We start from the raw sequence: 24,899 nt of genomic DNA on the forward strand, positions 1-24,899 counted from the left end.
TCGGGTTACTACATATACATATCCCTACAACCCTAGCGTAACCGAACCTTAAGTGTGTAGACCCTACGGGTTCGGGAGACATGCAGACATGACCGAGACTCTCTCAGTCAATAACCATCAGCGGGATCTGGATACCCATGATGGCTCCCACATGCTCCTCGATGTTGTCATCGGATGAACCACTATGTTGAGGATTCGATCAAACCCTGTATGCAATTCCCTTTGTCAATCGGTACGTTACTTGCCCGAGACTCGATCGTCGGTATCCCAATACCTTGTTCAGTCTCGTTACCGGCAAGTCACTTTACTCGTACCGTAATGCATGATCCCGTGTCCAACTCCTTGGTCACTTTGAGCTCAATATGATGATGCATTACCGAGTGGGCCCAGAGATACCTCTCCGTCATACGGAGTGACAAATCCCAGTCTCGATCCGTGTCAACCCAACAGCTACTTTCGGAGATACCTGTAATGCACCTTTATAGTCACCCAGTTACGTTGTGACGTTTGATGCACCCAAGGCACTCTTACGGTAGCCGGGAGTTACACGATCTCATGGTTGTAGGAAGAGATACTTGACACTTGCAAAGCTCTAGCAAAACGAACTACACGATCTTTTATGCTATGCTTAGGATTGGGTCTTGTCCATCACATCATTCTCCTAATGATGTGATCCCGTTATCAACAACATCCAATGTCCATAGTCAGGAAACCATGACTATCTGTTGATCACAACGAGCTGGTCAACTAGAGGCTTACCAGGGACATAGTGTGGTCTAAGTATTCACACGTGTATTACGATTTCCGGATAATATAGTTATAGCATGAATAAAAGACAATTATCATGAACATTGAAATATAATAATACTTTTATTATTGCCTCTAGGGCATATTTCCAACAGAGGGGGGGCGGCGGCCAAGGGGAGGGGGGCTTGCCCCCCAAGCAAGGGGGTGCCCCCCTTAGGGTTTCCCCCAAACCCTAGGCGCATGGGCCCTAGGGGGTGTGGCGCCCCGGCCCACTTGGGCTGGTTCCCTTCTCCATACGGCCCATAAGGCCCTCCGGAAGAGGTGGGCCCTCCCGGTGGACCCCTGGAACCCCTCCGGTGGCCCCGGTACAATACCGATATGCCCCCGAACCTTTCCGGTGACCGTATGACAACTTCCTACATATAAATCTTTACCTCCGGACCATTCCGAAACTCCTCGTGACGTCCGGGATCTCATCCGGGACTCCGAACAACATTCGGTAATCACATACAAGTCTTCCTAACAACCCTAGCATCACCGAACCTTAAGTGTGTAGACCCTACGGGTTCGGGAGACATGCAGACATGACCGAGACGACTCTCCGGTCAATAACCAACAGCGAGATCTGGATACCCATGTTGGCTCCCACATGCTCCACGATGATCTCATCGGATGAACCACGATGTCGAGGATTCAATCAATCCGTATACAATTCCCTTTGTCAATCGGTACGTTACTTGCCCGAGACTCGATCGTCGGTATCCCAATACCTTGTTCAGTCTCGTTACCGGCAAGTCACTTTACTCGTACTGTAATGCATGATCCCGTGATCAACCACTTGATCACATTGAGCTCATTATGATGATGCATTACTGAGTGGGCCCAGAGATACCTCTCCGTCATACGAAGTGACAAATCCCAGTCTCGATTCGTGCCAACCCAACAGACACTTTCGGAGATACCTGTAATGTACCTTTATAGTCACCCAGTTACGTTGTGACGTTTGTCACACCCAAGGCACTCCTACGGTGTCCGGGAGTTGCACAATCTCATGGTCTAAGGAAATGATACTTGACATTCAGAAAAGCTACAGCAAATGAACTACACGATCTTTGAGCTATGCTTAGGATTGGGTCTTGTCCATCACATCATTCTCCTAATGATGTGATCCCGTTATCAATGACATCCAATGTCCATAGTCAGGAAACCATGACTATCTTTTGATCAACGAGCTAGTAAACTAGAGGCTCACTAGGGACGTGTTGTGGTCTATGTATTCACACATGTATTATGATTTCCGGATAACACAATTATAGCATGAACAATACACAATTATCATGAACAAAGAAATATAATAATAACCATTTTATTATTGCCTCTAGGGCATATTTCCAACAGTCTCCCACTTGCACTAGAGTCAATATTTCTAGTTACATTGTGATGAATCGAACAGCCATGCAATTCTGGTGTTGATCATGTTTTGCTCTAGGGAGAGGTTTAGTCAACGGATCTGCTACATTCAGGTCCGTATGTACTTTACAAATCTCTATGTCTCCATTTTGAACACTTTCATGAATGGAGTTGAAGCGACGCTTGATATGCCTGGTCTTCCTGTGAAACCTGGGCTCCTTGGCAAGGGCAATAGCTCCAGTGTTGTCACAGAAGAGAGTCATCGGGCCCGACGCATTGGGTATGACTCCTAGGTCGGTAATGAACTCCTTCACCCAGACTGCTTCTTGTGCTGCCTCCGAGGCTGCCATGTACTCCGCTTCACATGTAGATCCCGCCACAACGCTTTGCTTGCAACTTCACCAGCTTACTGCCCCACCATTCAAAATATACACGTATTCAGTTTGTGACTTAGAGTCATCCAGATCCGTGTCGAAGCTAGCATCGACGTAACCCTTTACGACGAGCTCTTCGTCACCTCCATAAACGAGAAACATTTCCTTGGTCCTTTTCAGGTAATTCAGGATATTCTTGACCGTTGTCCAGTGTTCCATGCCGGGATTACTTTGGTACCTTCCTACCAAACTTACGGCAAGGTTTACATCAGGTTTGGTACACAGCATAGCATACATGATAGACCCTATGGCCGAGGCATAGGGAACGACACTCATCTTTTCTCTATCTTCTGCCGTGGTCGGGCATTGAGCCGTGCTCAATCTTGTACCTTGCAATACAGGCAAGAACCCCTTATTTGACTGATCCATTTTGAACTTCTTCAATATCTTGTCAAGGTACGTACTCTGTGAAAGACCAATGAGGCATCTCGATCTATCTCTATAGATCTTGATGCCTAATATATAAGCAGCTTCTCCAAGGTCCTTCATTGAAAAACACTTGTTCAAGTAGGCCTTTATGCTTTCCAAGAATTCTATATCATTTCCCATCAACAGTATGTCATCCACATACAATATGAGAAATGCTACAGAGCTCCCACTCACTTTCTTGTAAATGCAGGCTTCTCCATAAGTCTGCATAAACCCAAACGCTTTGATCATCTTATCAAAACGAATGTTTCAACTCCGAGATGCTTGCACCAGCCCATAAATCGAGCGTTGGAGCTTGCATACCTTGTCAGCATTCTTAGGATCGATAAAACCTTCCGGCTGCATCATATACAATTCTTCCTTAAGGAAACCATTAAGGAATGCCGTTTTGACGTCCATTTGCCATATATCATAATCATAGAATGCGGCAATTGCTAACATGATTTGGACGGACTTCAGCTTTGCTACGGGTGAGAAAGTCTCATCGTAGTCAACCCCTTGAACTTGTCGATAACCCTTAGCGACAAGCCGAGCTTTATAGATGGTTACATTACCATCCGCGTCTGTCTTCTTCTTAAAGACCCATTTATTTCTATGGCTCATCGATCATCGGGCAAGTTAGTCAAAGTCCATACTTCGTTTTCATACATGGATCCTATCTCGGATTTCATGGCTTCCAGCCATTTGTCGGAATCTGGGCCCGCCGTCGCTTCTTCATAGTTCGAAGGTTCACCGTTGTCTAACAACATGATTTCCAAGACAGGGTTGCCGTACCACTCTGGTGCGGAACATGTCCTTGTGGACCTACGAAGTTCAGTAGCAACTTGATCTGAAGTTTTATGATCATCATCATTAACTTCCTCTCTAGTCGGTGCAGGCACCTCAGGAACATTTTCTTGAGCTGCGCCACTTACTGGTTCAAGAGGTAATACTTCATCGAGTTCTACTTTCCTCCCACTTATTTCTTTCGAGAGAAACTCTTTCTCTAGAAAGGATCCATTCTTGGCAACAAAGATCTTGCCTTCGGATCTGAGGTAGAAGGTATACCCAATAGTTTCTTTAGGGTATCCTATGAAGACGCATTTTTCCGACTTGGATTCGAGCTTTTCAGGTTGAAGTTTCTTGACATAAGCATCGCATCCCAAACTTTTAGAAACGACAGCTTAGGTTTCTTCCCAAACCATAATTCATACGGTGTCGTCTCAACGGATTTTGACGGAGCCCTATTTAAAGTGAATGCAGCAGTCTCTAAAGCATAGCCCCAAAATGACAACAGTAAATCGGTAAGAGACATCATAGATCGCACCATATCTAATAGAGTGCGATTACGACATTCGGACACACCATTACGCTGAGGTGTTTCAGGCGGCGTGAGTTGTGAAACTATTCCACATTTTCTTAAGTGTGTTCCAAATTCATGACTCAAGTATTCTCCCCCACGATTTGATCGCAAGAACTTGATTTTCTTGTCACCTTGATTCTCAACCTCACTCTGAAATTCCTTGAACTTTTCAAAGGTCTCAGACTTGTGTTTCATTAAGTAGACATACCCATATCTACTCAAGTCATCAGTGAGGGTGAGAACATAACGATAGCCACCGCGAGCCTCAACACTCATTAGACCGCACACATTAGTATGTATGATTTCCAATAAGTTGGTTGCTCGCTTCATTGTTCCTGAGAACGGAGTCTTGGTCATTTTACCCATGAGGCATGGTTCGCACGTGTCAAATGATTTGTAATCAAGAGACTCCAAAAGTCCATCTGCATGGAGCTTCTTCATGCGTTTGACACCTATGTGACCAAGGCGGCAGTGCCACAAGTATGTGGGACTATCATTATCAACCTTACATCTTTTGGTATTCATACTATGAATATGTGTAACATTACGCTCGAGATTCATTAAGAATAAACCATTCACCAGCGGAGCATGACCATAAAACATATCTCTCATATAAATAGAACAACCATTATTCTCGGATTTAAATGAGTAGCCATCTCGAATTAAACGAGATCCTGATACAATGTTCATGCTCAAAGCTGGCACTAAATAACAATTATTGAGGTTTAAAACTAATCCGGTAGGTAAATGTAGAGGCAGCGTGCCGACGGCGATCACATCGACCTTGGAACCATTCCCGACGCGCATCGTCACCTCGTCCTTCGCCAGTCTCCGCTTATTCCGCAACTCCTGCTTTGAGTTACAAATGTGAGCAACCGCACCGATATCAAATACCCAGGAGCTACTACGAGTACTGGTAAGGTACACATTAATTACATGTATATCACATATACCTTTAGTGTTGCCGGTCTTCTTGTCCGCTAAGTATTTGGGGCAGTTCCGCTTCCAGTGACCACTTCCCTTGCAATAAAACACTCAGTCTCAGGCTTGGGTCCATTCTTTGACTTCTTCCTGGCAGCTTACTTACCAGGCGCGGCAACTCCCTTGCCGTCCTTCTTGAAGTTCTTTTTACCCTTGCCTTTCTTGAACTTAGTGGTTTTATTCACCATCAACACTTGATGTTCCTTTTTGATTTCCACCTCCGCTGATTTCAGCATTGAATATACCTCAGGAATGGTCTTTTCCATCCCCTGCATATTGAAGTTCATCACAAAGCTCTTGTAGCTCGGTGGAAGCGACTGAAGGATTCTGTCAATGAACGCGTCATTCGGGATATTAACTCCCAGCTAAGTCAAGCGGTTATGCAACCCATACATTTTGAGTACGTGTTCACTGACAAAACTATTTTCCTCCATCTTACAACTGAAGAACTTGTCAGAGACTTCATATCTCTCGACCCGGGCATGAGCTTGGAAAACCATTTTCAGCTCTTCGAACATCTCATATGCTCCGTGTCTTTCAAAACGCTTTTGGAGCCCCGGTTCTAAGCTGTAAAGCATGCTGCACTGAACGAGGGAGTAATCATAAGCACGTGACTGCCAAGCGTTCATAACGTCTTGGTTCTCTGGGATGGGTGCGTCACCTAGCGGTGCTTCTAGGACATAATCTTTCCCGGCAGCTATGAGGATGATCCTCAGGTTCCGGACCCAGTCTGTATAGTTGCTGCCATCATCTTTCAGCTTGGTTTTCTTTAGGAACGCGTTGAAGTTGAGGGCAACATTAGCGTGGGCCATTTGATCTACAAGACATAGTGTAAAGATTTTAGACTAAGTTCATGATAATTAAGTTCATCTAATCAAATTATTCAATGAACTCCCACTCAGATAGACATTCCTCTAGTCATCTAAGTGAAACATGATCCGAGTCAACTAGGTCATGTCCGATCATCACGTGAGACGGACTAGTCAACATCGGTGAACATCTTCATGTTGATCGTATCTTCTATACGACTCATGCTCGACCTTTCGGTCTTCCGTGTTCCGAGGCCATGTCTGTACATGCTAGGCTCGTCAAGTCAACCTAAGTGTATTGCGTGTGTAAATCTGGCTTACACCTGTTGTATTCGAACGTTAGAATCTATCACACCCGATCATCACGTGGTGCTTCGAAACAACGAACCTTCGCAACGGTGCACACTTAGGAGGAACACTTTCTTGAAATTATTACGAGGGATCATCTTATTTAAGCTACCGTCCTTCTAAGCAAATAAGATGCAAAACATGATAAACATCACATGCAATCAAATAGTGACATGATATGACCAATATCATTTGCTCCTTTTGATCTCCATCTTCGGGGCTTCATGATCATCGTTGTCACCGGCATGACACCATGATCTCCATCATCGTGTCTTCTTGAAGTTGTCTCGTCATCTATTACTTCTACTACTATGGCTAACACTTTAGCAATAAAGTAAAGTAATTACATGACGTTTATGTTGACACGCAGGTCATAAATAAATTAAGACAACTCCTATGGCTCCTGCCGGTTGTCATACTCATCGACATGCAAGTCGTGATTCCTATTACAAGAACATGATCAATCTCATACATCACATATATCATTCATCAAATCCTTTTGGCCATATCACATCACACGACACATGCTGCAAAAATAAGTTAGACGTCCTCTAATTGTTGTTGCAAGTTTTACGTGGCTGCTATAGGTTTCTAGCAAGAACGTTTCTTACCTACGCCAAAACCACAACGTGATATGCCAATTTCTATTTACCCTTCATAAGGACCCTTTTCATCGAATCCGATCCGACTAAAGTGGGAGAGACAGACACCCGCCAGCCACCTTATGCAACTAGTGCATGTTAGTCGGTGGAACCGGTCTCACGTAAGCGTACGTGTAAGGTTGGTCCGGGCCGCTTTATTCCACAATGCCGCCGAATCAAGATAAGACTAGTAACGGCAAGATAATTGACAATATCGACGCCCACAACTGCTTTGTGTTCTACTCGTGCATAGTGACTACACATAGACCTAGTTCATGATGCCACTGTTGGGGAACGTAGCAGAATTTTAAAATTTTCTATGCATCACCAAGATCAATCTATGGAGTCATCTAGCAACGAGGGAGAGAAGAGTGCATCTACATACCCTTGTAGATCACGAGCGGAAGCGTTCAAGAGAACAGGTTGATGGAGTCGTACTCGTCGTGATCCAAATCACCGAAGATCCTAGCACCGAAGACGGCACCTCCGCGTTCAACACACGTACGGAGCGAGGACGTCTCCCGCGCCTTGATCTAGCAAGGAGGAGGGAGAGGTTGAGGAAGAGGGCTCCAACAGCAGCACGGCGGCGTGGTGGTGGTGAAGCTGCAGTACTCCGGCAGGGCTTCACCAAGCTCTTATGGAGGAGGAGAGGTGTTGGGGAGGGGAGGGGCTGCGCCTTGGATGTTGTATGCAGCCCTGCCCTCACCCCTCTATTTATAGGGGAAGGGGGCCGCCCCCCTCTAGATGAGATCTAGAGGGGGGCGGCGGCCAAGGGGAGGGGGGCTTGCCCCCCCAAGCAAGGGGGCGCCCCCTTAGGGTTTCCCCCAAACCCTAGGCGCATGGGCCCTAGGAGGGTGTGGCGCCCTAGCCCACCTGGGCTGGTTCCCTTCTCCATACAGCCCATAAGGCCCTCCGGAAGAGGTGGCCCCTCCTGGTGGACCCCCGGAACCCCTACGGTGGCCCCGGTACAATACCAATATGCCCCTGAACCTTTCCGGTGACCGTATGACAACTTCCTACATATAAATCTTCACCTCCAGACCATTCCGGAACTCCTCGTGATGTCCGGGATCTCATCCGGGACTCCAAACAACATTCGGTAATCACATACAAGTCTTCCTAACAACCCTAGCGTCACCGAACCTTAAGTGTGTAGACCCTACGGGTTCGGGAGACATGCAGACATGACCGAGACGACTCTCCGGTCAATAACCAACAACGGGATCTGGATACCCATGTTGGCTCCCACATGCTCTACGATGATCTCATCGGATGAACCACGATGTCGAGGATTCAATCAATCCGTATACAATTTCCTTTGTCAATCGGTACGTTACTTGCCCGAGACTTGATCGTCGGTATCCCAATACCTTGTTCAGTCTCGTTACCGGCAAGTCACTTTACTCGTACCGTAATGCATGATCCCGTGATCAATCACTTGATCACATTGAGCTCATTATGATGATGCATTACTGAGTGGGCCCAGAGATACCTCTCCGTCATACGGAGTGATAAATCCCAGTCTCGATTCGTGCCAACCCAACAGACACTTTCGGAGATACCTGTAATGTACCTTTATAGTCACCCAGTTACGTTGTGACGTTTGGCACACCCAAGGCACTCCTACGGTGTCCGGGAGTTGCACAATCTCATGGTCTAAGGAAATGATACTTGACATTCAGAAAAGCTACAGCAAACGAACTACACGATCTTTGAGCTATGCTTAGGATTGGGTCTTGTCCAACACATCATTCTCCTAATGATGTGATCCCGTTATCAATGACATCCAATGTCCATAGTCAAGAAACCATGGCTATCTTTTGATCAACGAGCTAGTCAACTAGAGGCTCACTAGGGACGTGTTGTGGTCTATGTATTCACACATGTATTACGATTTTCGGATAACACAATTATAGCATGAACAATAGACAATTATCATGAACAAAGAAATATAATAATAACCATTTTATTATTGCCTCTAGGGCATATTTCCAACACCCTCTCCCTCGCCTGCGTCCTTTCCCGCCTAAAGCCAGCTGCCCACATTCATGCCGGCCCAGAGCAAATGTGACGTCTCACTGACGCCGGCCGCACCGTATCCCCGGTGTCCTTGCATGTTCAATGACGGAGAGATGTTTACTGGACAGGACGGGACATATATCTAACACGTCCGTTCAATGCCCCGCCCGTTCGACCGCTTTCTTTATTGAAAAATGTCAAAAATGTAATGAAGGTTCTCCGGTTTAGACGAAAATCGCCTGGTTTGCATGTAATTCGTCCGGTTTGTTGAAATCCGGTTTGAAATATATGTGACTACAGTTGGATGACCAACTCCCGCATCATTGAGATGCGGTGCTCGGTTTGGGTCAGCATCGGAGATGCCCTTGAAAACTTATTTGTGGTCACACCTCCAAGACAGGCAGACAACAGCCTGCAGATCTTCAGCTCGTTGTGCACGTACACCCGTGGTCGCCAGGCCTCCTATGCGAGCATGTAATTTGTTGTAAATGTCCTATTTACGAAAAGATATATGAAATTACAACTATTCACACGCAATAGTTAAATGTTGTTCCGGTCTCAAATAGAATCAGGGACATTAGAGTTGCTAAGTCTGTATGGCTTCATCAGATTTATGATTTGTAGCATCAACGTTGCAACGGGATCCTCCTATCCTTTTCCAGGAGATGACAGATTTAAACATGGCCAATTAAGACTTTCATCAGCCCTGCATCAACAAAATGGAATGACGCGTAAGATTGTAAAGTCAAAACTCACTGGTTTAGCATATACTGTCACTGCAGAATCACCTGCCTGCACTGCTGCACCATGCAATCCACTCTACATTTCTAGTGAAATAAGGTACCAACCGCTGCCTGCTAAGCACAATGGTCCAGAGCTGAGGACTTCTGACGGAAGCGTCGTAAACACCATAGTCGAGTGGTAACACGGAGCTTCAGCAGGAATTCAACAGAGAAGAAGAACCAAGCTCGAGTTAAGTTCCGAGGAACCCTGCTGTTCTCACTCCACAGCTGTGCTGTATCACTGATTCACTGCCTCAAGCACATGCGCTGCATCAACGCCGGCATGACAATTCCGGCGCTCAGACAGGATTTAGCAGGCAAGAGTCTGATGCAGATCATTACAAGAGACGGTGCGAGCCTAATTCTCTATGTTGATCCAGCTAAACCAGGTGGTTTATGCACTCCCCTTTCTTTAATCAAGGTCCTCATGTTTTCAGCTGCATCCCACTTGCCCGACTCCGCGCTGATGTTCGACAGCAGAACATAGTTCGAGGTCTTGCGAGGTTCCAGTTCGAATAACTTCTCAGCTGCAAACTGCGCGAGCTCGTCGTTCTTGTGCACCCGGCATGCTCCAAGCAATGCACCCCATACACCAGCATTAGGCTGGATCTGCATTCCCTGAACAAGTTTAAAGGCTTCGCTCAGTCTCCCAGCTCTTCCAAGTAGATCCACCATGCAAGCGTAGTGTTCAGCCACAGGCTGTAATGAGTATTCTTTTGTCATCGAGTTGAAGAAACGCAATCCTTCGTCAATTAATCCTGCATGACTACAGGCTGACAAGACACCCACAAATGTGACCTCGTCGGGTCGGACACCATTGGCTTCCATTTCTCGGAAAACTGAAATAGCCTCGGTCCCACGACCATTAGAAGCATAGCCATCAATGAGCGCATTCCATGAAACAATGTCCTGACCTGCCATCTCATCAAATATTTGTCTTGCTTCTAAGATCCGTCCACACTTGGCATATGCAGAAATCAGGGAATTTCCAGCAAAGGAATCACTGATATACCCACTCCTGACAAGAAGACTGTGGAATTGCCTCCCGACTTGCAAAGCAGCCAAGTCCGCGCATGCGCTGAGACAACTCGCATATGTAGACCAATCAGCCATCTTTGCATCCCTTCTCATGAGCAGGAAATATTGGAGTGCTTCGAAACAGAGCCCATTCTGAACAAACCCGGAGATAACTGAATTCCACGATACTGCATTCCTCTGATTCATCTTTCTGAATATACCTACTGCCTTGCGCATTTGACCATCTTGGGCATAGCCAGCAATCAGGGTGTTCCAAGAAACCATATCCTTGTTTGGCATTTGCTGGAACAACACCATGGCCTCGTCAAGCATTCCACAGTGGACATAGCCAGATATCATTGTATTCCAGCACACCGCATCTCGGACCTCAAGTGCATCAAAGATGTGGCGTGCGTCATCGATCATCTTGCTCTGCAGATAGCCATGCATCAGTGCAGTCTTCGCTGCAAAACTATCAAAAGGCATCTTGTTCAGCATATCCTTTGCTTCTTGGAGCTTCCCAGCACGCACTAATGCACTTATCATTGTCGTCCACGAAATTGAGTTCTTATCTGGCATCTCTGAAAACAATCTATAGGCCTCATCCATGTGCGAAAGCCGCAAATACCCACCAAGCATCACATTCCAAGACACCACATTCCGTTCAGGCATTCTGTCGAACAATTCTCTCGCCTCACCAATCCTCCCTGCCCGGCAATAACCATTGAGCAAGGTGACCCAAGAGACGACATTAGGTGACGGAACTCTCTCAAATAAGCCAGCAGCCGCATTGAGATCTCCAGCGCGCACATAGCCCTCCAGCATCAAGTTCCAGGACACCATGTCCCTTTGCGGCATCTCGTCAAAGAACTGGGCCGCCCGAACTATTTTCTCATTGCGGGTCAACCCGACCAGCACCGAGTTCCAAGAAACTATGTCAGGGGCCGGCATTTCCCGCAGCAACGTCACCGCGTCATCAAACCTGCCATTCTTCGCGTATCCAGAGATCATGGCATTGTAGCATGCCGTGCACTTCTTCCCAGGTATTCGATCGAGCGTCTCCCTGGCAAGCTTGAGCTCGCCCGCGCGTGCATAGCAGGAGACCATCAACGTCCAGGAGAAGTCGTCCCGGGCAGGCATTGCGTCGAACAGCTCCCGGGCGTCCGCTACACGGCCGTGGTCAGAGCAGGCCGCGATCATGGCGTTCCAGGAGACGAGATTGCGGCGGGGAATCTCGTCGAACAGGCGTCGCGCGTCCGCGAGGCGGCCGTGGCGCGCGAGCGCGGAGAGCATGGCGTTGTAGGAGACGGTGTTGCGGTGGGGCATCTCATCGAACAGGCGGCGTGCCGCGGCCAGCTGTCCCGAACGCGCCAGGCGCGTGAGCTCCTGGTTGCTCCGGAACACTGCGGAGGTCGCCGCCGCGGCCACGCCGGTGGCCTTGGCCGCGGCCATGAGGTGGCTAGCCGGCGGTGGCGGGCGAAGGTGTGCGACTGACTGCACTGAGGAAGGGAGCAGCGGGTTCAGACTTCAGACTTGGAGCACAAACTGGGCCGGCAGCCGAATACTACGACTTAAACTATGGAAGCCCAACCGATCTGACGTTAATAGGCCTGTGCAAATTTTAAATCGATTTTACAGCCCAAGTAAAACGCTTAGATTCATTGGAGGAAAATCATGCCTGGAAATCGAATAACCAACAAAATTCCAAGGACTGCTAAAAAATCCAAGGTTTCTACTCCCACTGTCTCAAAATGTAAGACATTTATTTTACACTAGTACCTTAGAAGATGATTTATTCCATGTCAATTTCAAAGAAAAAAAAATACACCACATGCATGAGCTCCGGGAGGATGGAGGCCATGGAGGCAGCGACAACGGAGCAGCGGAAGGGCGTGAGTGAAAGTGGCGGGAAGAAAAGAGCTCTACCCGTCAAATTAGGAAGTTGCCACTATCAAGCCTTGTTGGTGGGCCCAGCGAGGATGAAGGTCAACCGAGTCTCCTTGTTGGGTCCATCATGGATAAAGGGCTCAACCGAGTTTCCTTCACTTAGATAAGCTCAACTGGATCTCCTCTCCGCTGCGGTTGACGTGGCGAGTGATGGTCTCAGATGGAAGGAAATGGAACAAACAAGACGATAATGTGACGACAACAAGCATAGACGACACACAAGGGCATGCAACTAATTTCTTCAAGCGGTAGCGACATATACCGAATTCATCAGGTTTGAGTGGCAGACCTTGAATATTCCAGTTCAGGAGTGGCATGAACCGAAAAATCCGTTTTTCAATTGAGTGAGTGTTTTTTCCCAATACACAAAATAATTTTTTTAACATGGCGGGCAGAACTGCATATAAGAACATATACAACCAGATTTGTCAAATCCGCCTCCTAAGGCCTCATTCGGTTTGGAGGAAACCAAAATGTAGGAATTATGAATAGTATAGGAATTTGATAGGATGACATTTGCCATCCTAAGGAATTGTTTTGCCTCGTTCCTACGCATAAAATGAGCTTTGAGTGGATGTGTAGATTCCTTCAAAAATAGATGAAATGAATAGTATTTCTATGAGATTCATGTACGCGTTTCCTACAAACCGAACGCATCTATAGAAAATTTTCTTATGAAATCCTTATTCCTACGTTTTTCCTATAGAAATCCTCCAAACCGAACGAGGCCTAAACATCTACGGATGCATCCAAGCACGACCATGGGCAGCACCGGACGACCATTCAAATGACTTGCCGGACAACCACACTCCTCATATCAAAATCCTCAAATCCATGAAAATCCATGCATGTCAACCATATAACACAAATTCATCACCAACTCAACAAAGCAAAATAAACCATAATTCAACAATTCAAACATGCCAAAAATAAAATTCAACTTCGAGGGCGTGTCTGGCCAACATGATGAATCACTCACGTCTTGTCTATGGCGTCTAACTATCCAGAATCACTTCCCATTCAGACATCGAAACATTGTCAGTTGCGGGTGAGGCGGATGGCGGCTTCCTTGTTGGCAGCATGGTGGATGGGCACAGGGCGGCCGGCCGCAGCGGAGGGGACACATCCACGTCGATTTCGACCACCTCCTTGACCGCAACTTTCTTCGCCGCAGCATCCTGCTCGTGCTGGCGGGCACGACGCTCCCTCAGGGCGACGTTCTTTGCCCTGCAGCTTACCGCGAACAGACTCATGCTGGCAGTGGGGGGCGGATTACTCAATGACGACATCTACGACGGCGTGGATGGGGGAGCAAGGGTGGAGGACGGCGACGTCTCGAACATGGGAAAAGAAGGATGGATGTCTGAGGAGTCTGGTCTGGTCCAACATGACAGCCAATCAGTGAGAGGGCCGTCCATTCATATATACAGAGGGCATTTGAGGAGCCCGCTGTAGATGATGCTCTAACTTCTCTAATATTTTATTTTAATTGGGTATGAGCCATCGATTTTTGGATATGGACCGTGGGGGGAGAATCTCCAACCCTTCACCGCTAAGGAGCATCTTCCTTTACAACCAACCTTTCCCTGCAGCTCATATTCCCTTTGAGCTTGAGCTACAAGCTCGGCGCTCGTGTATACAGTTGCAGTTTGGGTTGGCACTGCCTATATACCACCCACCTCTGCGCGAGTGTTTAAGATAGTCCCACAGATAAACGCAAAAAATTGACACACACCCACACAGTAGCAATGGAGATGGGACGGTCACTATGGCTCGCGCTGCTGGTCCCTGCGATCATGGTGTCCTTCTACGGCGAGGCTGCCATGGCGGACGCCCAGACATCGACGGCGGGAGGGTCACCGCCGGACACGAACGTGCTGTGCGTCAGCAAGTGCGGGACGTGCCCGACGGTGTGTACCACGCCGCCGCCGCCGCCGGCGGGCAGCGACGGCAGTGGCTACTCCTCGCCGTCGCCTCCGCGCTCTATGACGACTCAGCCATCTCCGCCGGCCGTGCCGCAGCCGCAGGCCAAGGGAGGGAAGCCCAGCGGCTACTACTACTTCTTCACCGCCGGGAGCGGCCGGAGCTGCGCCGCCTCGAGCGCTCGTTACACGCTGCTGCTCCTGGCGCTTCTTCCCGTCGTCGCTGTTTAGGCTGCTGAATCTGGTGTGGCGCTCGGTGAGGAGTGAGGACCCGGCGGCAACTCGATCGGCTCCTACGTGTGGTTCGCTATTGGTGACTAATTTATCTGGTTAAGTTTCCCATGTGCTTCCCTTCGATCGAGATGATTTTCGATAGTCACTGGTGTAATTTGGAACTTTCGTTGTCAACCTGAATTTGGCTGATCATCATCCCTTGTGTTGTCTCTGTTTTTGTTTCGCTCAGCACACCCCGTTTTGCTGGGCCCCACTCTTTACAAGGCAGGTATAAAATAAAGAAGTACTTCCTCTATAGGCTAGTAATGCTCACGTGCAACCCACGTTAATATTTAGGCAATATATTAATTGCACACGGATATCAGGTATGTTATTATTTGTGTGTTAATCATATGATTAATGCAATATTTGGTATGATAATAATTGCACGTTAAACACGCTTAACACTCGCCATTGGAGCAATAAAGGTTGTTGGATTAACTTAGTTCGATGGCTGAGATCAGTTGGATCTGCCCATTTGAATCTTTTTATATTGGTATAATAATATAATATAAATATAGAAGATATAGATTAATATGAATCTTTCAAGCCTCCTTTGGTTTAGAGGAATTTCATAAAAATTCTAGAGGATAGAATTCTTATAGGATTTTTTCCTTTAGAGCCCTTTGGTTCATAGGAATGGATTCCTATTCCTACATAGGATTAGTTCCTATCCTCCACATTTCATAGAAAAATAAAAAAGAGCCTAGACTCAATGGAAAAATTCCTTTGGTGTCAACCAAATGACATCTTGTTTCCTATTCCTACTCATAGGATTTGAGATACATGTCATCTCATTTCCTACAAGATACCTATTCCTATGATAATCCTATCCAATGAACCAAAAGAGGCCTCAAATCACTAAAATAGTGATCTAAATGATCGATCTTATATTAGCTTATAGAGGAAGTAGTTAGGACGGGCCTCTTTTGGTTCATAGGATAGGATTATTATAGGAATAGGAATCTTGTAGGAAATGAGATCCTATGAGTAGAAATAGGAAACAAGATCATTTGGTTGACACCAAAGGAATTTTTCCATTGAGTCTGGGCTCTTTTTTATTTTGCTATGAAATATGGAGGATAGGAACCAATCCTATGTAGGAATAGGAATCCATTCCTATGAACCAAAGGGCTCTAAAGGAAAAAAATCCTATAAAAATCCTATCCTCTAGAATTCCTATGAAATTCCTCTAAACCAAAGGAGGCCTAAGTGGATTAAAACTCGGAGTTTCAGTCGGTTGAAGTCAGCACTGTAGGAACTACTCCCTCCGTTCGGAATTACTTGTCGCAGAAATAGATGTATCTAGACGTATTTTAGTTCTAGACACATCCATATCCGAGACAAGTAATTTTGAACGGAGGGAGTAGATGATATGCCAACACTGGATGGAAAACAAAATTACATCTCAAATGTGAAAATATAGAATATGTATACAAAGGCAGAATCATTTTTACTGGAAAATTGTGAAAAAGAGAACTCGGCCATTAGAAAGAAACCCGAAGGCGTTGCTTTCTATGTCAACGAAACGACCCGAAAGCTGGCTCCACCATCCGTGGTGGCGTAATTGCACACTCAGCGAGAGAACCTTTTTGCTAGAACCATGGTTATAACCTTACATCCAGAGGACTTGCCATCATGCTAGAAGCACATTATTGAAAATATTGGAAAATAATATGAAATTAATATTACATGGAATACTAACATGAAAGATAATGGCGAAATGTATCTAAGTAGATTCGTCCTAACATCTCATGTGTTCCAGTGTAGCAAATAATAGCATGTATTCTTTCGAAGGATATATGACATAGCTGCAGCTGAGGGGCACCTATTTTTTTTCTGTTGGGGGCACACCATGTATAAGGAAAATCACATGATTTAAGAATTGGACATGTAGGCTATCTTCTCTATCCTCTTCATTATATACCACATATATGTGGGGGCAAAATCAACGGACGCCGCGAGAAGGAGGTTGCAAGGACGGGGAGAACCTATTACAGGGAGGGGATGCAACGTACCACCAGGTGATGGGTGTCAGACAACAAAGCCTTCTAGTTCGTCCCATCAAGGTCGTTGACTATTCGAGGCAGAAACCCGTTAGTCTTGAGCAGGGGTGCAAGCACATAGTTGTGCAGATGAACGGAACACAATAGAGGAGCTACTTAAAGGGGAGATCAAATTGTGTCAATTACCACGGCATGGAAAGAGAATAATATTAATATGTTTCAATTGCAACTGATTAGTGGGATTTAATGGAGATGGAGAAGAGTGAGATGGGTTTGCCAAGGAAAAAACGTGAGGCTACAATAGAGGATCCTCCGGGGGAAATCATTGTCGGAGAAGACGGGAAGGGGTGGCGATCTGAAGGTGAATCGTCGGGAAAGGAGAACACTCGCTTGGAGAAGGAAGGAAGAGTGATGGGCCTTTGGTAGAAAACATAAGCATGAGCCCAGCTGCAAGAAATCTAACTCGGGAAGGCAGCGAGAGTTTTAACACTTCAGATTGCCAGCAAAAGAGGATGACATGGAAGTGAAAGTGCTAGTTATCGACTAGAGGGGGGTGAATAGACGATTCTTACAAAAGTCTTCAAGACAGGCAATGTCTTCAAAGAAGCGAAAGCGAAATAGTAACTAAACAAGATATAGTGGAAGATAAACTACACAAGGCATGCTGGAATGTCAAACAACAATGGAAGTGAGATGCGAAGACAAACAGTAGTTTAGGAAGATAGTGTGAAGACAAAGATGTAATCAGAGGGAATGTCTTCACACCATGTTTTCAAACAAAACGAGCATATGCAATGTCTTCCCGAACTAAACACTAAGTAAAGGAGTGAGGTGATAAAACCAGTTGCTTGGTGAAGACAAATGATTTGTTAGACCAGTTCTAGTTCCTGTGACAACTGTACGTCTGGTTAGGAAGGCTAAGAGTGAACTCAGAAGACCACATCTCACCTTATTCCCCTTGAGCTAAAACCCATATGTCTTGTCCAATCACTCAGGTAAGTCTTCAAGGTAGACTTCAAACCTTCACAGACTTCATTCACCGACAATCCACAATGACTTTAGTTCACGCAGAATAGAATGACTTCAGTGATGATCAAAACTCTTTGGGCTCTGGGTGTTTTGGGTTTTGTCATCACAAGGTTTCTCTCTCAAAGACGTTAGAGATGGGTTGCTCTCAAATGACAAAAGTCATGCACAAACTCAAAGCAGCCACCAACTTATGGTGGAGGGGTGTACTATTTATAGCCAGGAGGCAACCTGACATGATATGTCTGAAATGACACTGGGTCAATGGATAACTGACATGTGTCCAACGGTCCAATTTCAAACACACATGGCAGTGATACGTCTCTGTCGTATCTACTTTTCCAAACACTTTTGCTCTTGTTTCGGACTCTAATTTGCATGATTTGAATGAAACTATCCCAGACTGACACTGTTTTTAGCAGAACTACTATGGTGTTGTTTTTGTGCAGAAATAAAAGTTCTTGGAATTGGACAAAACTTTGTGGAGATTTTTTATGGAATATATACAAAATACTAGAGCGAACATCGACTGGAGGGGGGCCACTAGTTGCCCACAAGGCAACAGGGTGCGACCACCCCCTCCTCCCAGACGCGCCCTGATCACTTGTGGGGCCCACATGGCTCCGCTGACCCTAATCTCAAGCCTATACATTCCTTTTCCACGAGAAAAAAATAAGAGAAGAAGTTTCATCGTGTTTTATGATACAGAGCTGCCGCCACCTCCTGGTCTTCATCTGGAGGGTTGATCTAGAGTCCATTCGGAGGTTCGGAGAGGGAGATTCGTCGCCATCATCATCACCAACCCTTCTTCATCACCAATTTCATAATGCTCACCATTCAGAGTGAGTAATTCATTCGTGGGCTTGCTGGACGGTGATGGAATTAGATGAGATTTATCATGTAATTGAGTCAATTTGTTAGGGCTTGATCCATAGTATCGACTATGTTCTGAGATTGATGTTGCTATAACTTTGCTATGCTTAATGCTTGTCACTAGGGCCCAAGTGCCATGATTTCAAATCTGAACCCTTTATGTTTTCATGAATATATTTGAGTTCTTGATCCTATTTGCTAATCATATGCACTTGTCATTATTCTGATTCGTAGACCCCATAGTGACAATTGTTTGGTATACTCTCCGGGGATGATTGTAATTCGAGAAGTTCATGTATTCACCATGTGTTAATGCTTTGATCTGGTTCCTTATTAAAAGGAGGCATTAATATCTCTTAGTACTCAACTGCTAATACTTAGAAATATTCTTTGGCTCCCCTTGTGTAGAATCAATAAATTTGGATGAAATACTATTCTCAAAGATTACTGCGATCCCCTATACATGTGGGTTATCATGTATTTTGGGCGCGACGCCACTAATGTTATTCTACTAACGACGTCGGCAAGCGACCCCATTGGTGTCATACTAGCGGTGCCGGCAACCGATGCAACTGGTGACACCTTACCACTGGTGTCATACTAGCGGTGCCGGCAACCGATGCAACTGGTGACACCTTACCACTGATGTCATACGATCGACATCGGCAACAGACGCCATTGGTTACACCTTACCACTGGCATCATACTAGCGGGGTTGGCCTACAACGCCACTAACCATGTTTTACGAACAACGCTAGCAGACATTTCTGCACTAGTGACCAATTCCTCAACTGTTTTATAACATCCATTTTCTTTCTCTATATGATATATGGTGAGGGTGTCCTGAACTAGGGGTACTAGCCCATAGGATCTACCACCAATGGGCTGAACTGAGGCCCACCAATCACTGCCTGGAGGATAGCCGAAGCTGTGAACCCAGCGTGATCCAGATGGACACCACTGAAGACTTAGTGTATACTTCAGGGACAACTCTAATAGTCGGCATGCTTATTCCTAGTTGGCAACCGCCCATATGTAACCCCAGGTACCCTTGGTGCCTATATAAACCGAGGGGTTTAGTCCCTAGAGACACAACAACAATTACTCGCCTTAAGGTTTAGAACACAATATACGATCTCGAGGTAGATCATCATGTACTTGATACCCTATTACATCAATACAATCAAAGCAGGTCATAGGGTTTTCCCTCTTCGAGAGGGTCCGAACCTGGGTAAACATCGTCCCCCTAGTCTCCTGTTACCCGCCGCTCTCAGATCCACAGTTCGGGACCCCCTACCCGAGATCAGCCGGTTTTAGTACCGACATATGGGTCATTTCAGTAATGCAAGGGTCGTGGCGCAATAACGATGTCCGTTTTATTTTAAGACTACTATTCTAGTTACATTGCACGGTGTACGGAAAGCTTAAGCTATTTGATCTCCCACCGATTGATTGGAGCAAAGAGCCTCTGTCACATACTAATTACTAAGCCATCTGATCCACGACTGTGATTCAAAATTACAAATACTGGAAGCACTATTACCCCTGCAGCTTAGCAGGATGAACATCATGACATAATTTTGTACAAAAAAAGACACCAAATAGATAATGTCACTAAGGGGAAACATTAGTACTAAGAAGGCAATCGACACAAGACGGGGGAATGGATTTAGACCTCGTTGGAACTAAACAACCTGACAAGGCAACGTTGAAGGTCCATCCCTCTTTCGACTTAAATATGCAACTATGTTAGGCGTGTAGGAAACTGGGAACTCGCCAAAACACATATTTTTCTGTTGCTCAGAACTGATGTTTGCATCTGCATGAAATTTAATGTTTTGCTTATGCATGTTTGTTCAAATGTCTGCAAGACGTCTTTCTACCATCTCTTTAAATATTGTTACTCCGTGAGAGGGAGAGATGTTTTCTGTTCTCATGTGTATTCTTCCTCCAAATATAAATATGTTCTCCGTCCAAATGAGATGCATCACGTAATTTACTCGGTTTAGTTGCTACATTAACAATATACAGCAAAAGTAATTCCTACATTGGTCTACATTTTCTAATTGATCCCAATCGCCAATCCAGATCAAGCGACAAAAAATAAAGAAAGGAAAGCAGGATTTAGGATTGAGAAATACAGTGCCCTGCTGCTAGACAGCCCGGCCTCGTGCTTGCTTCTTCACATCCATGACCTGCAGGCTGCAGCGCGCCAATGCTGCTGGCTTCTGCACCATCAAACCTAGGAGAGAACCTGCATCTGAACAAACAAAACTACGGACATGTCGGGAATCTGCATGAGTCGATAGGAAGGGACCGGAACACCAATGAGGAGAACAGAAAAAAAACACTATTTCTACACGCTTTCAACGGCGGCGGCGGTGGTGAACTGGTGATTCCTACTGAATCAGTGTCGAAGCAATGATGAGTCCCTTCACACGAACTGTTTAATGCTGCCACATAGGCCGGTGCTAAGGATTCTTCATCCATGGACTTGCTTCACTATTCTCCAATGGCATGCCACACGTCGTGCACCGGTTCCGATCGATGGTCTCCTTGCCTGTATGATGAAAAGAGACCTGATCATCATAGAAGGAGGAGCGGCAGTGAGAAACGGGAGGAGGTCATGGGAGGAACGACAAGGGAAGGCGCAAACCGTGATCGGTAGCCATCCTCAGAGTCCTCACCAGCGGCGGGTGGAGAGGAGGCGTCGGCTGCGCTGCGCTCATACCACTCTCTGCAGGCGCTGTACTGATCCCGGCCCTGGCGCATCGCGGGCATGGCGAAAGGCCCATGGACTGGACGAGGCGAGAGACAATCGACGGCGACGGGAAGACCGCAGGGCGGAACCTGAAGCGGGGAGATTTCTCTCGGCCTCTCGGGGCGAGGGCGTCGGGGATTGGATCGTGGGGTCGTGGGGTTGTGTGCTCGTGGTTTCCTTTCATTTTTCCTCCGTTTCTTTTTCTCTCTCGCCCTATTTTCTTACGCGGGGAGGATGTCGTACGAAGGGAGGAGATGATTGTATGAGGCGGGGGGATTGAACGAGGTGGTCGAACCATCACGACGTCCGATCCCCTTTTAATAGTAGAGATTTTTTTCTCTCTCGCCCTATTTTCTTACGCGGGGAGGATGTCGTACAAAGGGAGGAGATGGTCGTATGAGGCGGGGGATCGAACGAGGTGGTCGAACCATCACGACGTTCGATCCCCCATTAATAGTAAAGATTTAATAGTAGAGATATTTACCATAGAACGATTGTTCTACAGTTTTCACATAAAAAAAAAGTCTGCAACTTGAACCTGGGTGGGCAGGTTCCACCACAAGGAACAAGTCCATCCAAACTACGCTCAATTCTCTCAACACTGAAAACTTTATTATGTTCCCATAATTTATTGGTACTAGTGGTTGGGACACGCCCTAGACGCGTTTCTTGAGGCAGTTCGATGCGCACCTATCTTGCTTATCATCCTTAATGGCATTTATGTATAATTATTTGAATATAGGTGAAAATGCTATCTTGCTGTAGATACAAACACTTGTTTTGAACTAATGTAACTGAATCAGCTATGCTACTATACGAGTAATAACCTGTAAAATAGAAATATGAACTCAAATATTTCAGACCAACTTTTTTATAGTGCATAGAACTTTTTTTTGAGCATCAGTACAGACACAAGCGCTCATATACACATGCATACATTCACCCCTATGAATGCACACACGCACACCCTACCCCTATGAGCACCTCCGAGAGACTGAGCCGACATATTATCTTGAGATTTACGAAGTCACCGTAGGCGCCTCGTCGTCGACGGGAACGTCTCCTCCTACTGAAAAGCGCATCGCCAGAAATCCTGAAATAAATTCAGGAATAATGTGAGCACCAGGATTTGAACCCTAGTGGGTTGGGGATACCACTGTCCACCTAACCAACTCAACCACATGTTGATTCGCAAAAAAATTTGGACCATTTCTCGATTTGTGCGTGTCATCCTTGCGCAGGGGCCATGCTAATCTTCTCTGTATCGTTCCAATTTTATCGGATGTCCCCAAAGGGACCCATAGAAATTTCATAGGGAAACATTTTAACCAAATATATTTAGGGTCAGTAGACATCCATACACTAATAACATAAACAAAAAATACTAATGTAGGTGAGGTCATCCCGAGTGGCAGAGGACTCCGTTGGGCACGGCTGCCACACCTTGATTTGGTCCAGTTTTCCTTTTATACCTATTTTTTGAGAAAATTCCTTTTATACCTACGCATACATTTTTTTGAGGCAAACTCCCAAGCTTTTATTACGACGTCACAATGTTTATATGAACGAAAGAGAGTCCGTCCGGCTGACCCAACCAAACATGTCGACCAGCCGAAAGGGATAAAGCATGCTTCGCGAGCTTGTGAGCTTCGATATTCGAGCTCCTAAATTCGTGGCAAAAATTACACAAAAGGAAATTTGATCTATGCTTTATTATTTCATGTATGATCGCACCATATGCTGTAGGATCGTTGTCTCGGATGTCCTCGACCACCACCTTCGAGTCGGACGCCATTTGTATAGTTGAAACATTCAGATCATCCGCAAGGGCCAACGCCTCCCTGATCGCCATGCATTCAAGAGTGGCCGGATCTGAAATGCCTGCAAAAACCACAGCCGATGCTCCCGAAAAAAGGCCAGCAGAGTCTCTTGATATTGCTGCAACAGAGCCGTGTCTACTTCCCCTCCCAACTGCAGCGTCTACATTCAGTTTTGTCAGCCCTGTTAGTGGGGGAATCTAGCTCGTCGGGCGGGGAATAGAATCGCCATCCCGCCTCGTATTAGCAGATTTTATAGCTTCCAGTTCCCTTATGTAAGACTGAATAAACGCATGCACCTGAAATGGACTTTGATATATTTGCTCATGGATCGCCTTTCGGCGCGCTCCCCACAAGGCCCAGAGTGAGACCACGAGAGTAGTAAAACTCTCCTAGGATAGCGCCTGGTGCATGGCGGAGAGCCATCTCTTCGTGTCATCCTCTTCATTCTTACTTAATGCATCGATGATATGTTCAGATGACAAAGCCCACGTACTCCGGGATACAGTGCAGTTTAGCAAAGCGTGTCTCCAGGTGTCTTCCGCTCCGCAAAGGACGCACGCTGGCGTGTCCTCCATGTTCCGATGATGCAATAGTGCCGCGGTTGGTGTGGTGTTCTTCGCAAATCTCCATAGGAACATCTTAAGCTTCGATGGTACATTAAAACCCCATAGCTTAGTCCAGATCTCACTATCAGCTTGTGAATGAGACGACCCCCCTTGCTCATATAACCAGGCTTCTCTGCTTAGTTTCTTCTGGTGGATCATGTGGTAAGCAGTTCTGACAAAGAAAATGCCCCGCCTGTCCTTGCTCCATGCCCAAAAATCCTCAATCTGTCTAGTGCAGAGAGGAATCTGCAAAATAGTTTCCGCATCGATTGGAACAAAAGTTGCCCGAACTAGTTGTTCATTCCACGAGCAAGTGGTGCTATTTATGAGTTCAGACACTTTGTGAGGAGGATGTTGAACCAGAGATGTTAATGGTCGCTTCATGTGTGTGCGAGGTAGCCAATTATCGTGCCAGATGTCTGTGGTTTCACCGTTTCCAATTCTTCTCACAAGTCCCTGCACCATGATATCTCGCCCATCTAGGATTGCCCGCCAAATTTGTGACGGATGATTCCCAAGACTTGCTTCAAAAAGAGATACATCAGGGAAGTAGACCTCCTTGAGGATGCGGGCGCTCAAAGATGTAGGGTTTTGTAGCATCCTCCATGCCTACTTCGACAGTAGGGCAAGATTGAAGATCTCCAGATCTCTGAAACCGAGGCCGTCTAGATGCTTTGGCTTTGTCATCTCGTCCCAGGCTACCCAGC

The 24,899-nt window shown here is 46.2% G+C and overlaps 2 protein-coding genes and 1 non-coding gene across 3 annotated transcripts; 1 reads left to right on the forward strand and 2 right to left on the reverse strand.

Annotated features, from left to right (window-relative positions):
- Nucleotides 1-9,255: 9,255 nt before the first annotated feature.
- Nucleotides 9,256-12,508, reverse strand: LOC123102241 (pentatricopeptide repeat-containing protein At4g02750). The gene is made up of 2 exons (XM_044523533.1): nucleotides 9,949-12,508; nucleotides 9,256-9,866 (listed from the first exon to the last, which is right to left on the reverse strand). Exon 1 carries the CDS (start codon nucleotides 12,409-12,411, stop codon nucleotides 10,309-10,311), a length of 2,103 nt encoding a protein of 700 aa, XP_044379468.1. The 5' UTR covers nucleotides 12,412-12,508; the 3' UTR covers nucleotides 9,256-9,866; nucleotides 9,949-10,308.
- Nucleotides 12,509-14,558: 2,050 nt separating this feature from the next.
- On the forward strand, nucleotides 14,559-15,254 carry LOC123106539 (uncharacterized). Its single transcript, XM_044528674.1, has one exon. The coding sequence runs from the start codon at nucleotides 14,655-14,657 to the stop codon at nucleotides 15,057-15,059; it is 405 nt and encodes a 134-aa protein (XP_044384609.1). The 5' UTR covers nucleotides 14,559-14,654; the 3' UTR covers nucleotides 15,060-15,254.
- A 7,708-nt stretch (nucleotides 15,255-22,962) lies between these two features.
- LOC123109129 (U6 spliceosomal RNA) lies at nucleotides 22,963-23,065 on the reverse strand. Its single transcript, XR_006452424.1, has one exon. It is a non-coding gene; the product is annotated as a U6 spliceosomal RNA (small nuclear RNA).
- Between the last annotated feature and the right edge of the window lie 1,834 nt (nucleotides 23,066-24,899).

The sequence above is a fragment of the Triticum aestivum genome, chromosome 5A, assembly GCF_018294505.1.
Source record: "Triticum aestivum cultivar Chinese Spring chromosome 5A, IWGSC CS RefSeq v2.1, whole genome shotgun sequence".
NCBI lineage: Eukaryota > Viridiplantae > Streptophyta > Magnoliopsida > Poales > Poaceae > Triticum > Triticum aestivum.

What these genes read in the sequence shown, in the direction of transcription:
- LOC123102241 (XM_044523533.1), bottom strand. Translation starts at nt 12,411, where the DNA reads ATGGCCGCGGCCAAGGCCACCGGCGTGGCCGCGGCGGCGACCTCCGCA.
- LOC123106539 (XM_044528674.1), top strand. Translation starts at nt 14,655, where the DNA reads ATGGAGATGGGACGGTCACTATGGCTCGCGCTGCTGGTCCCTGCGATC.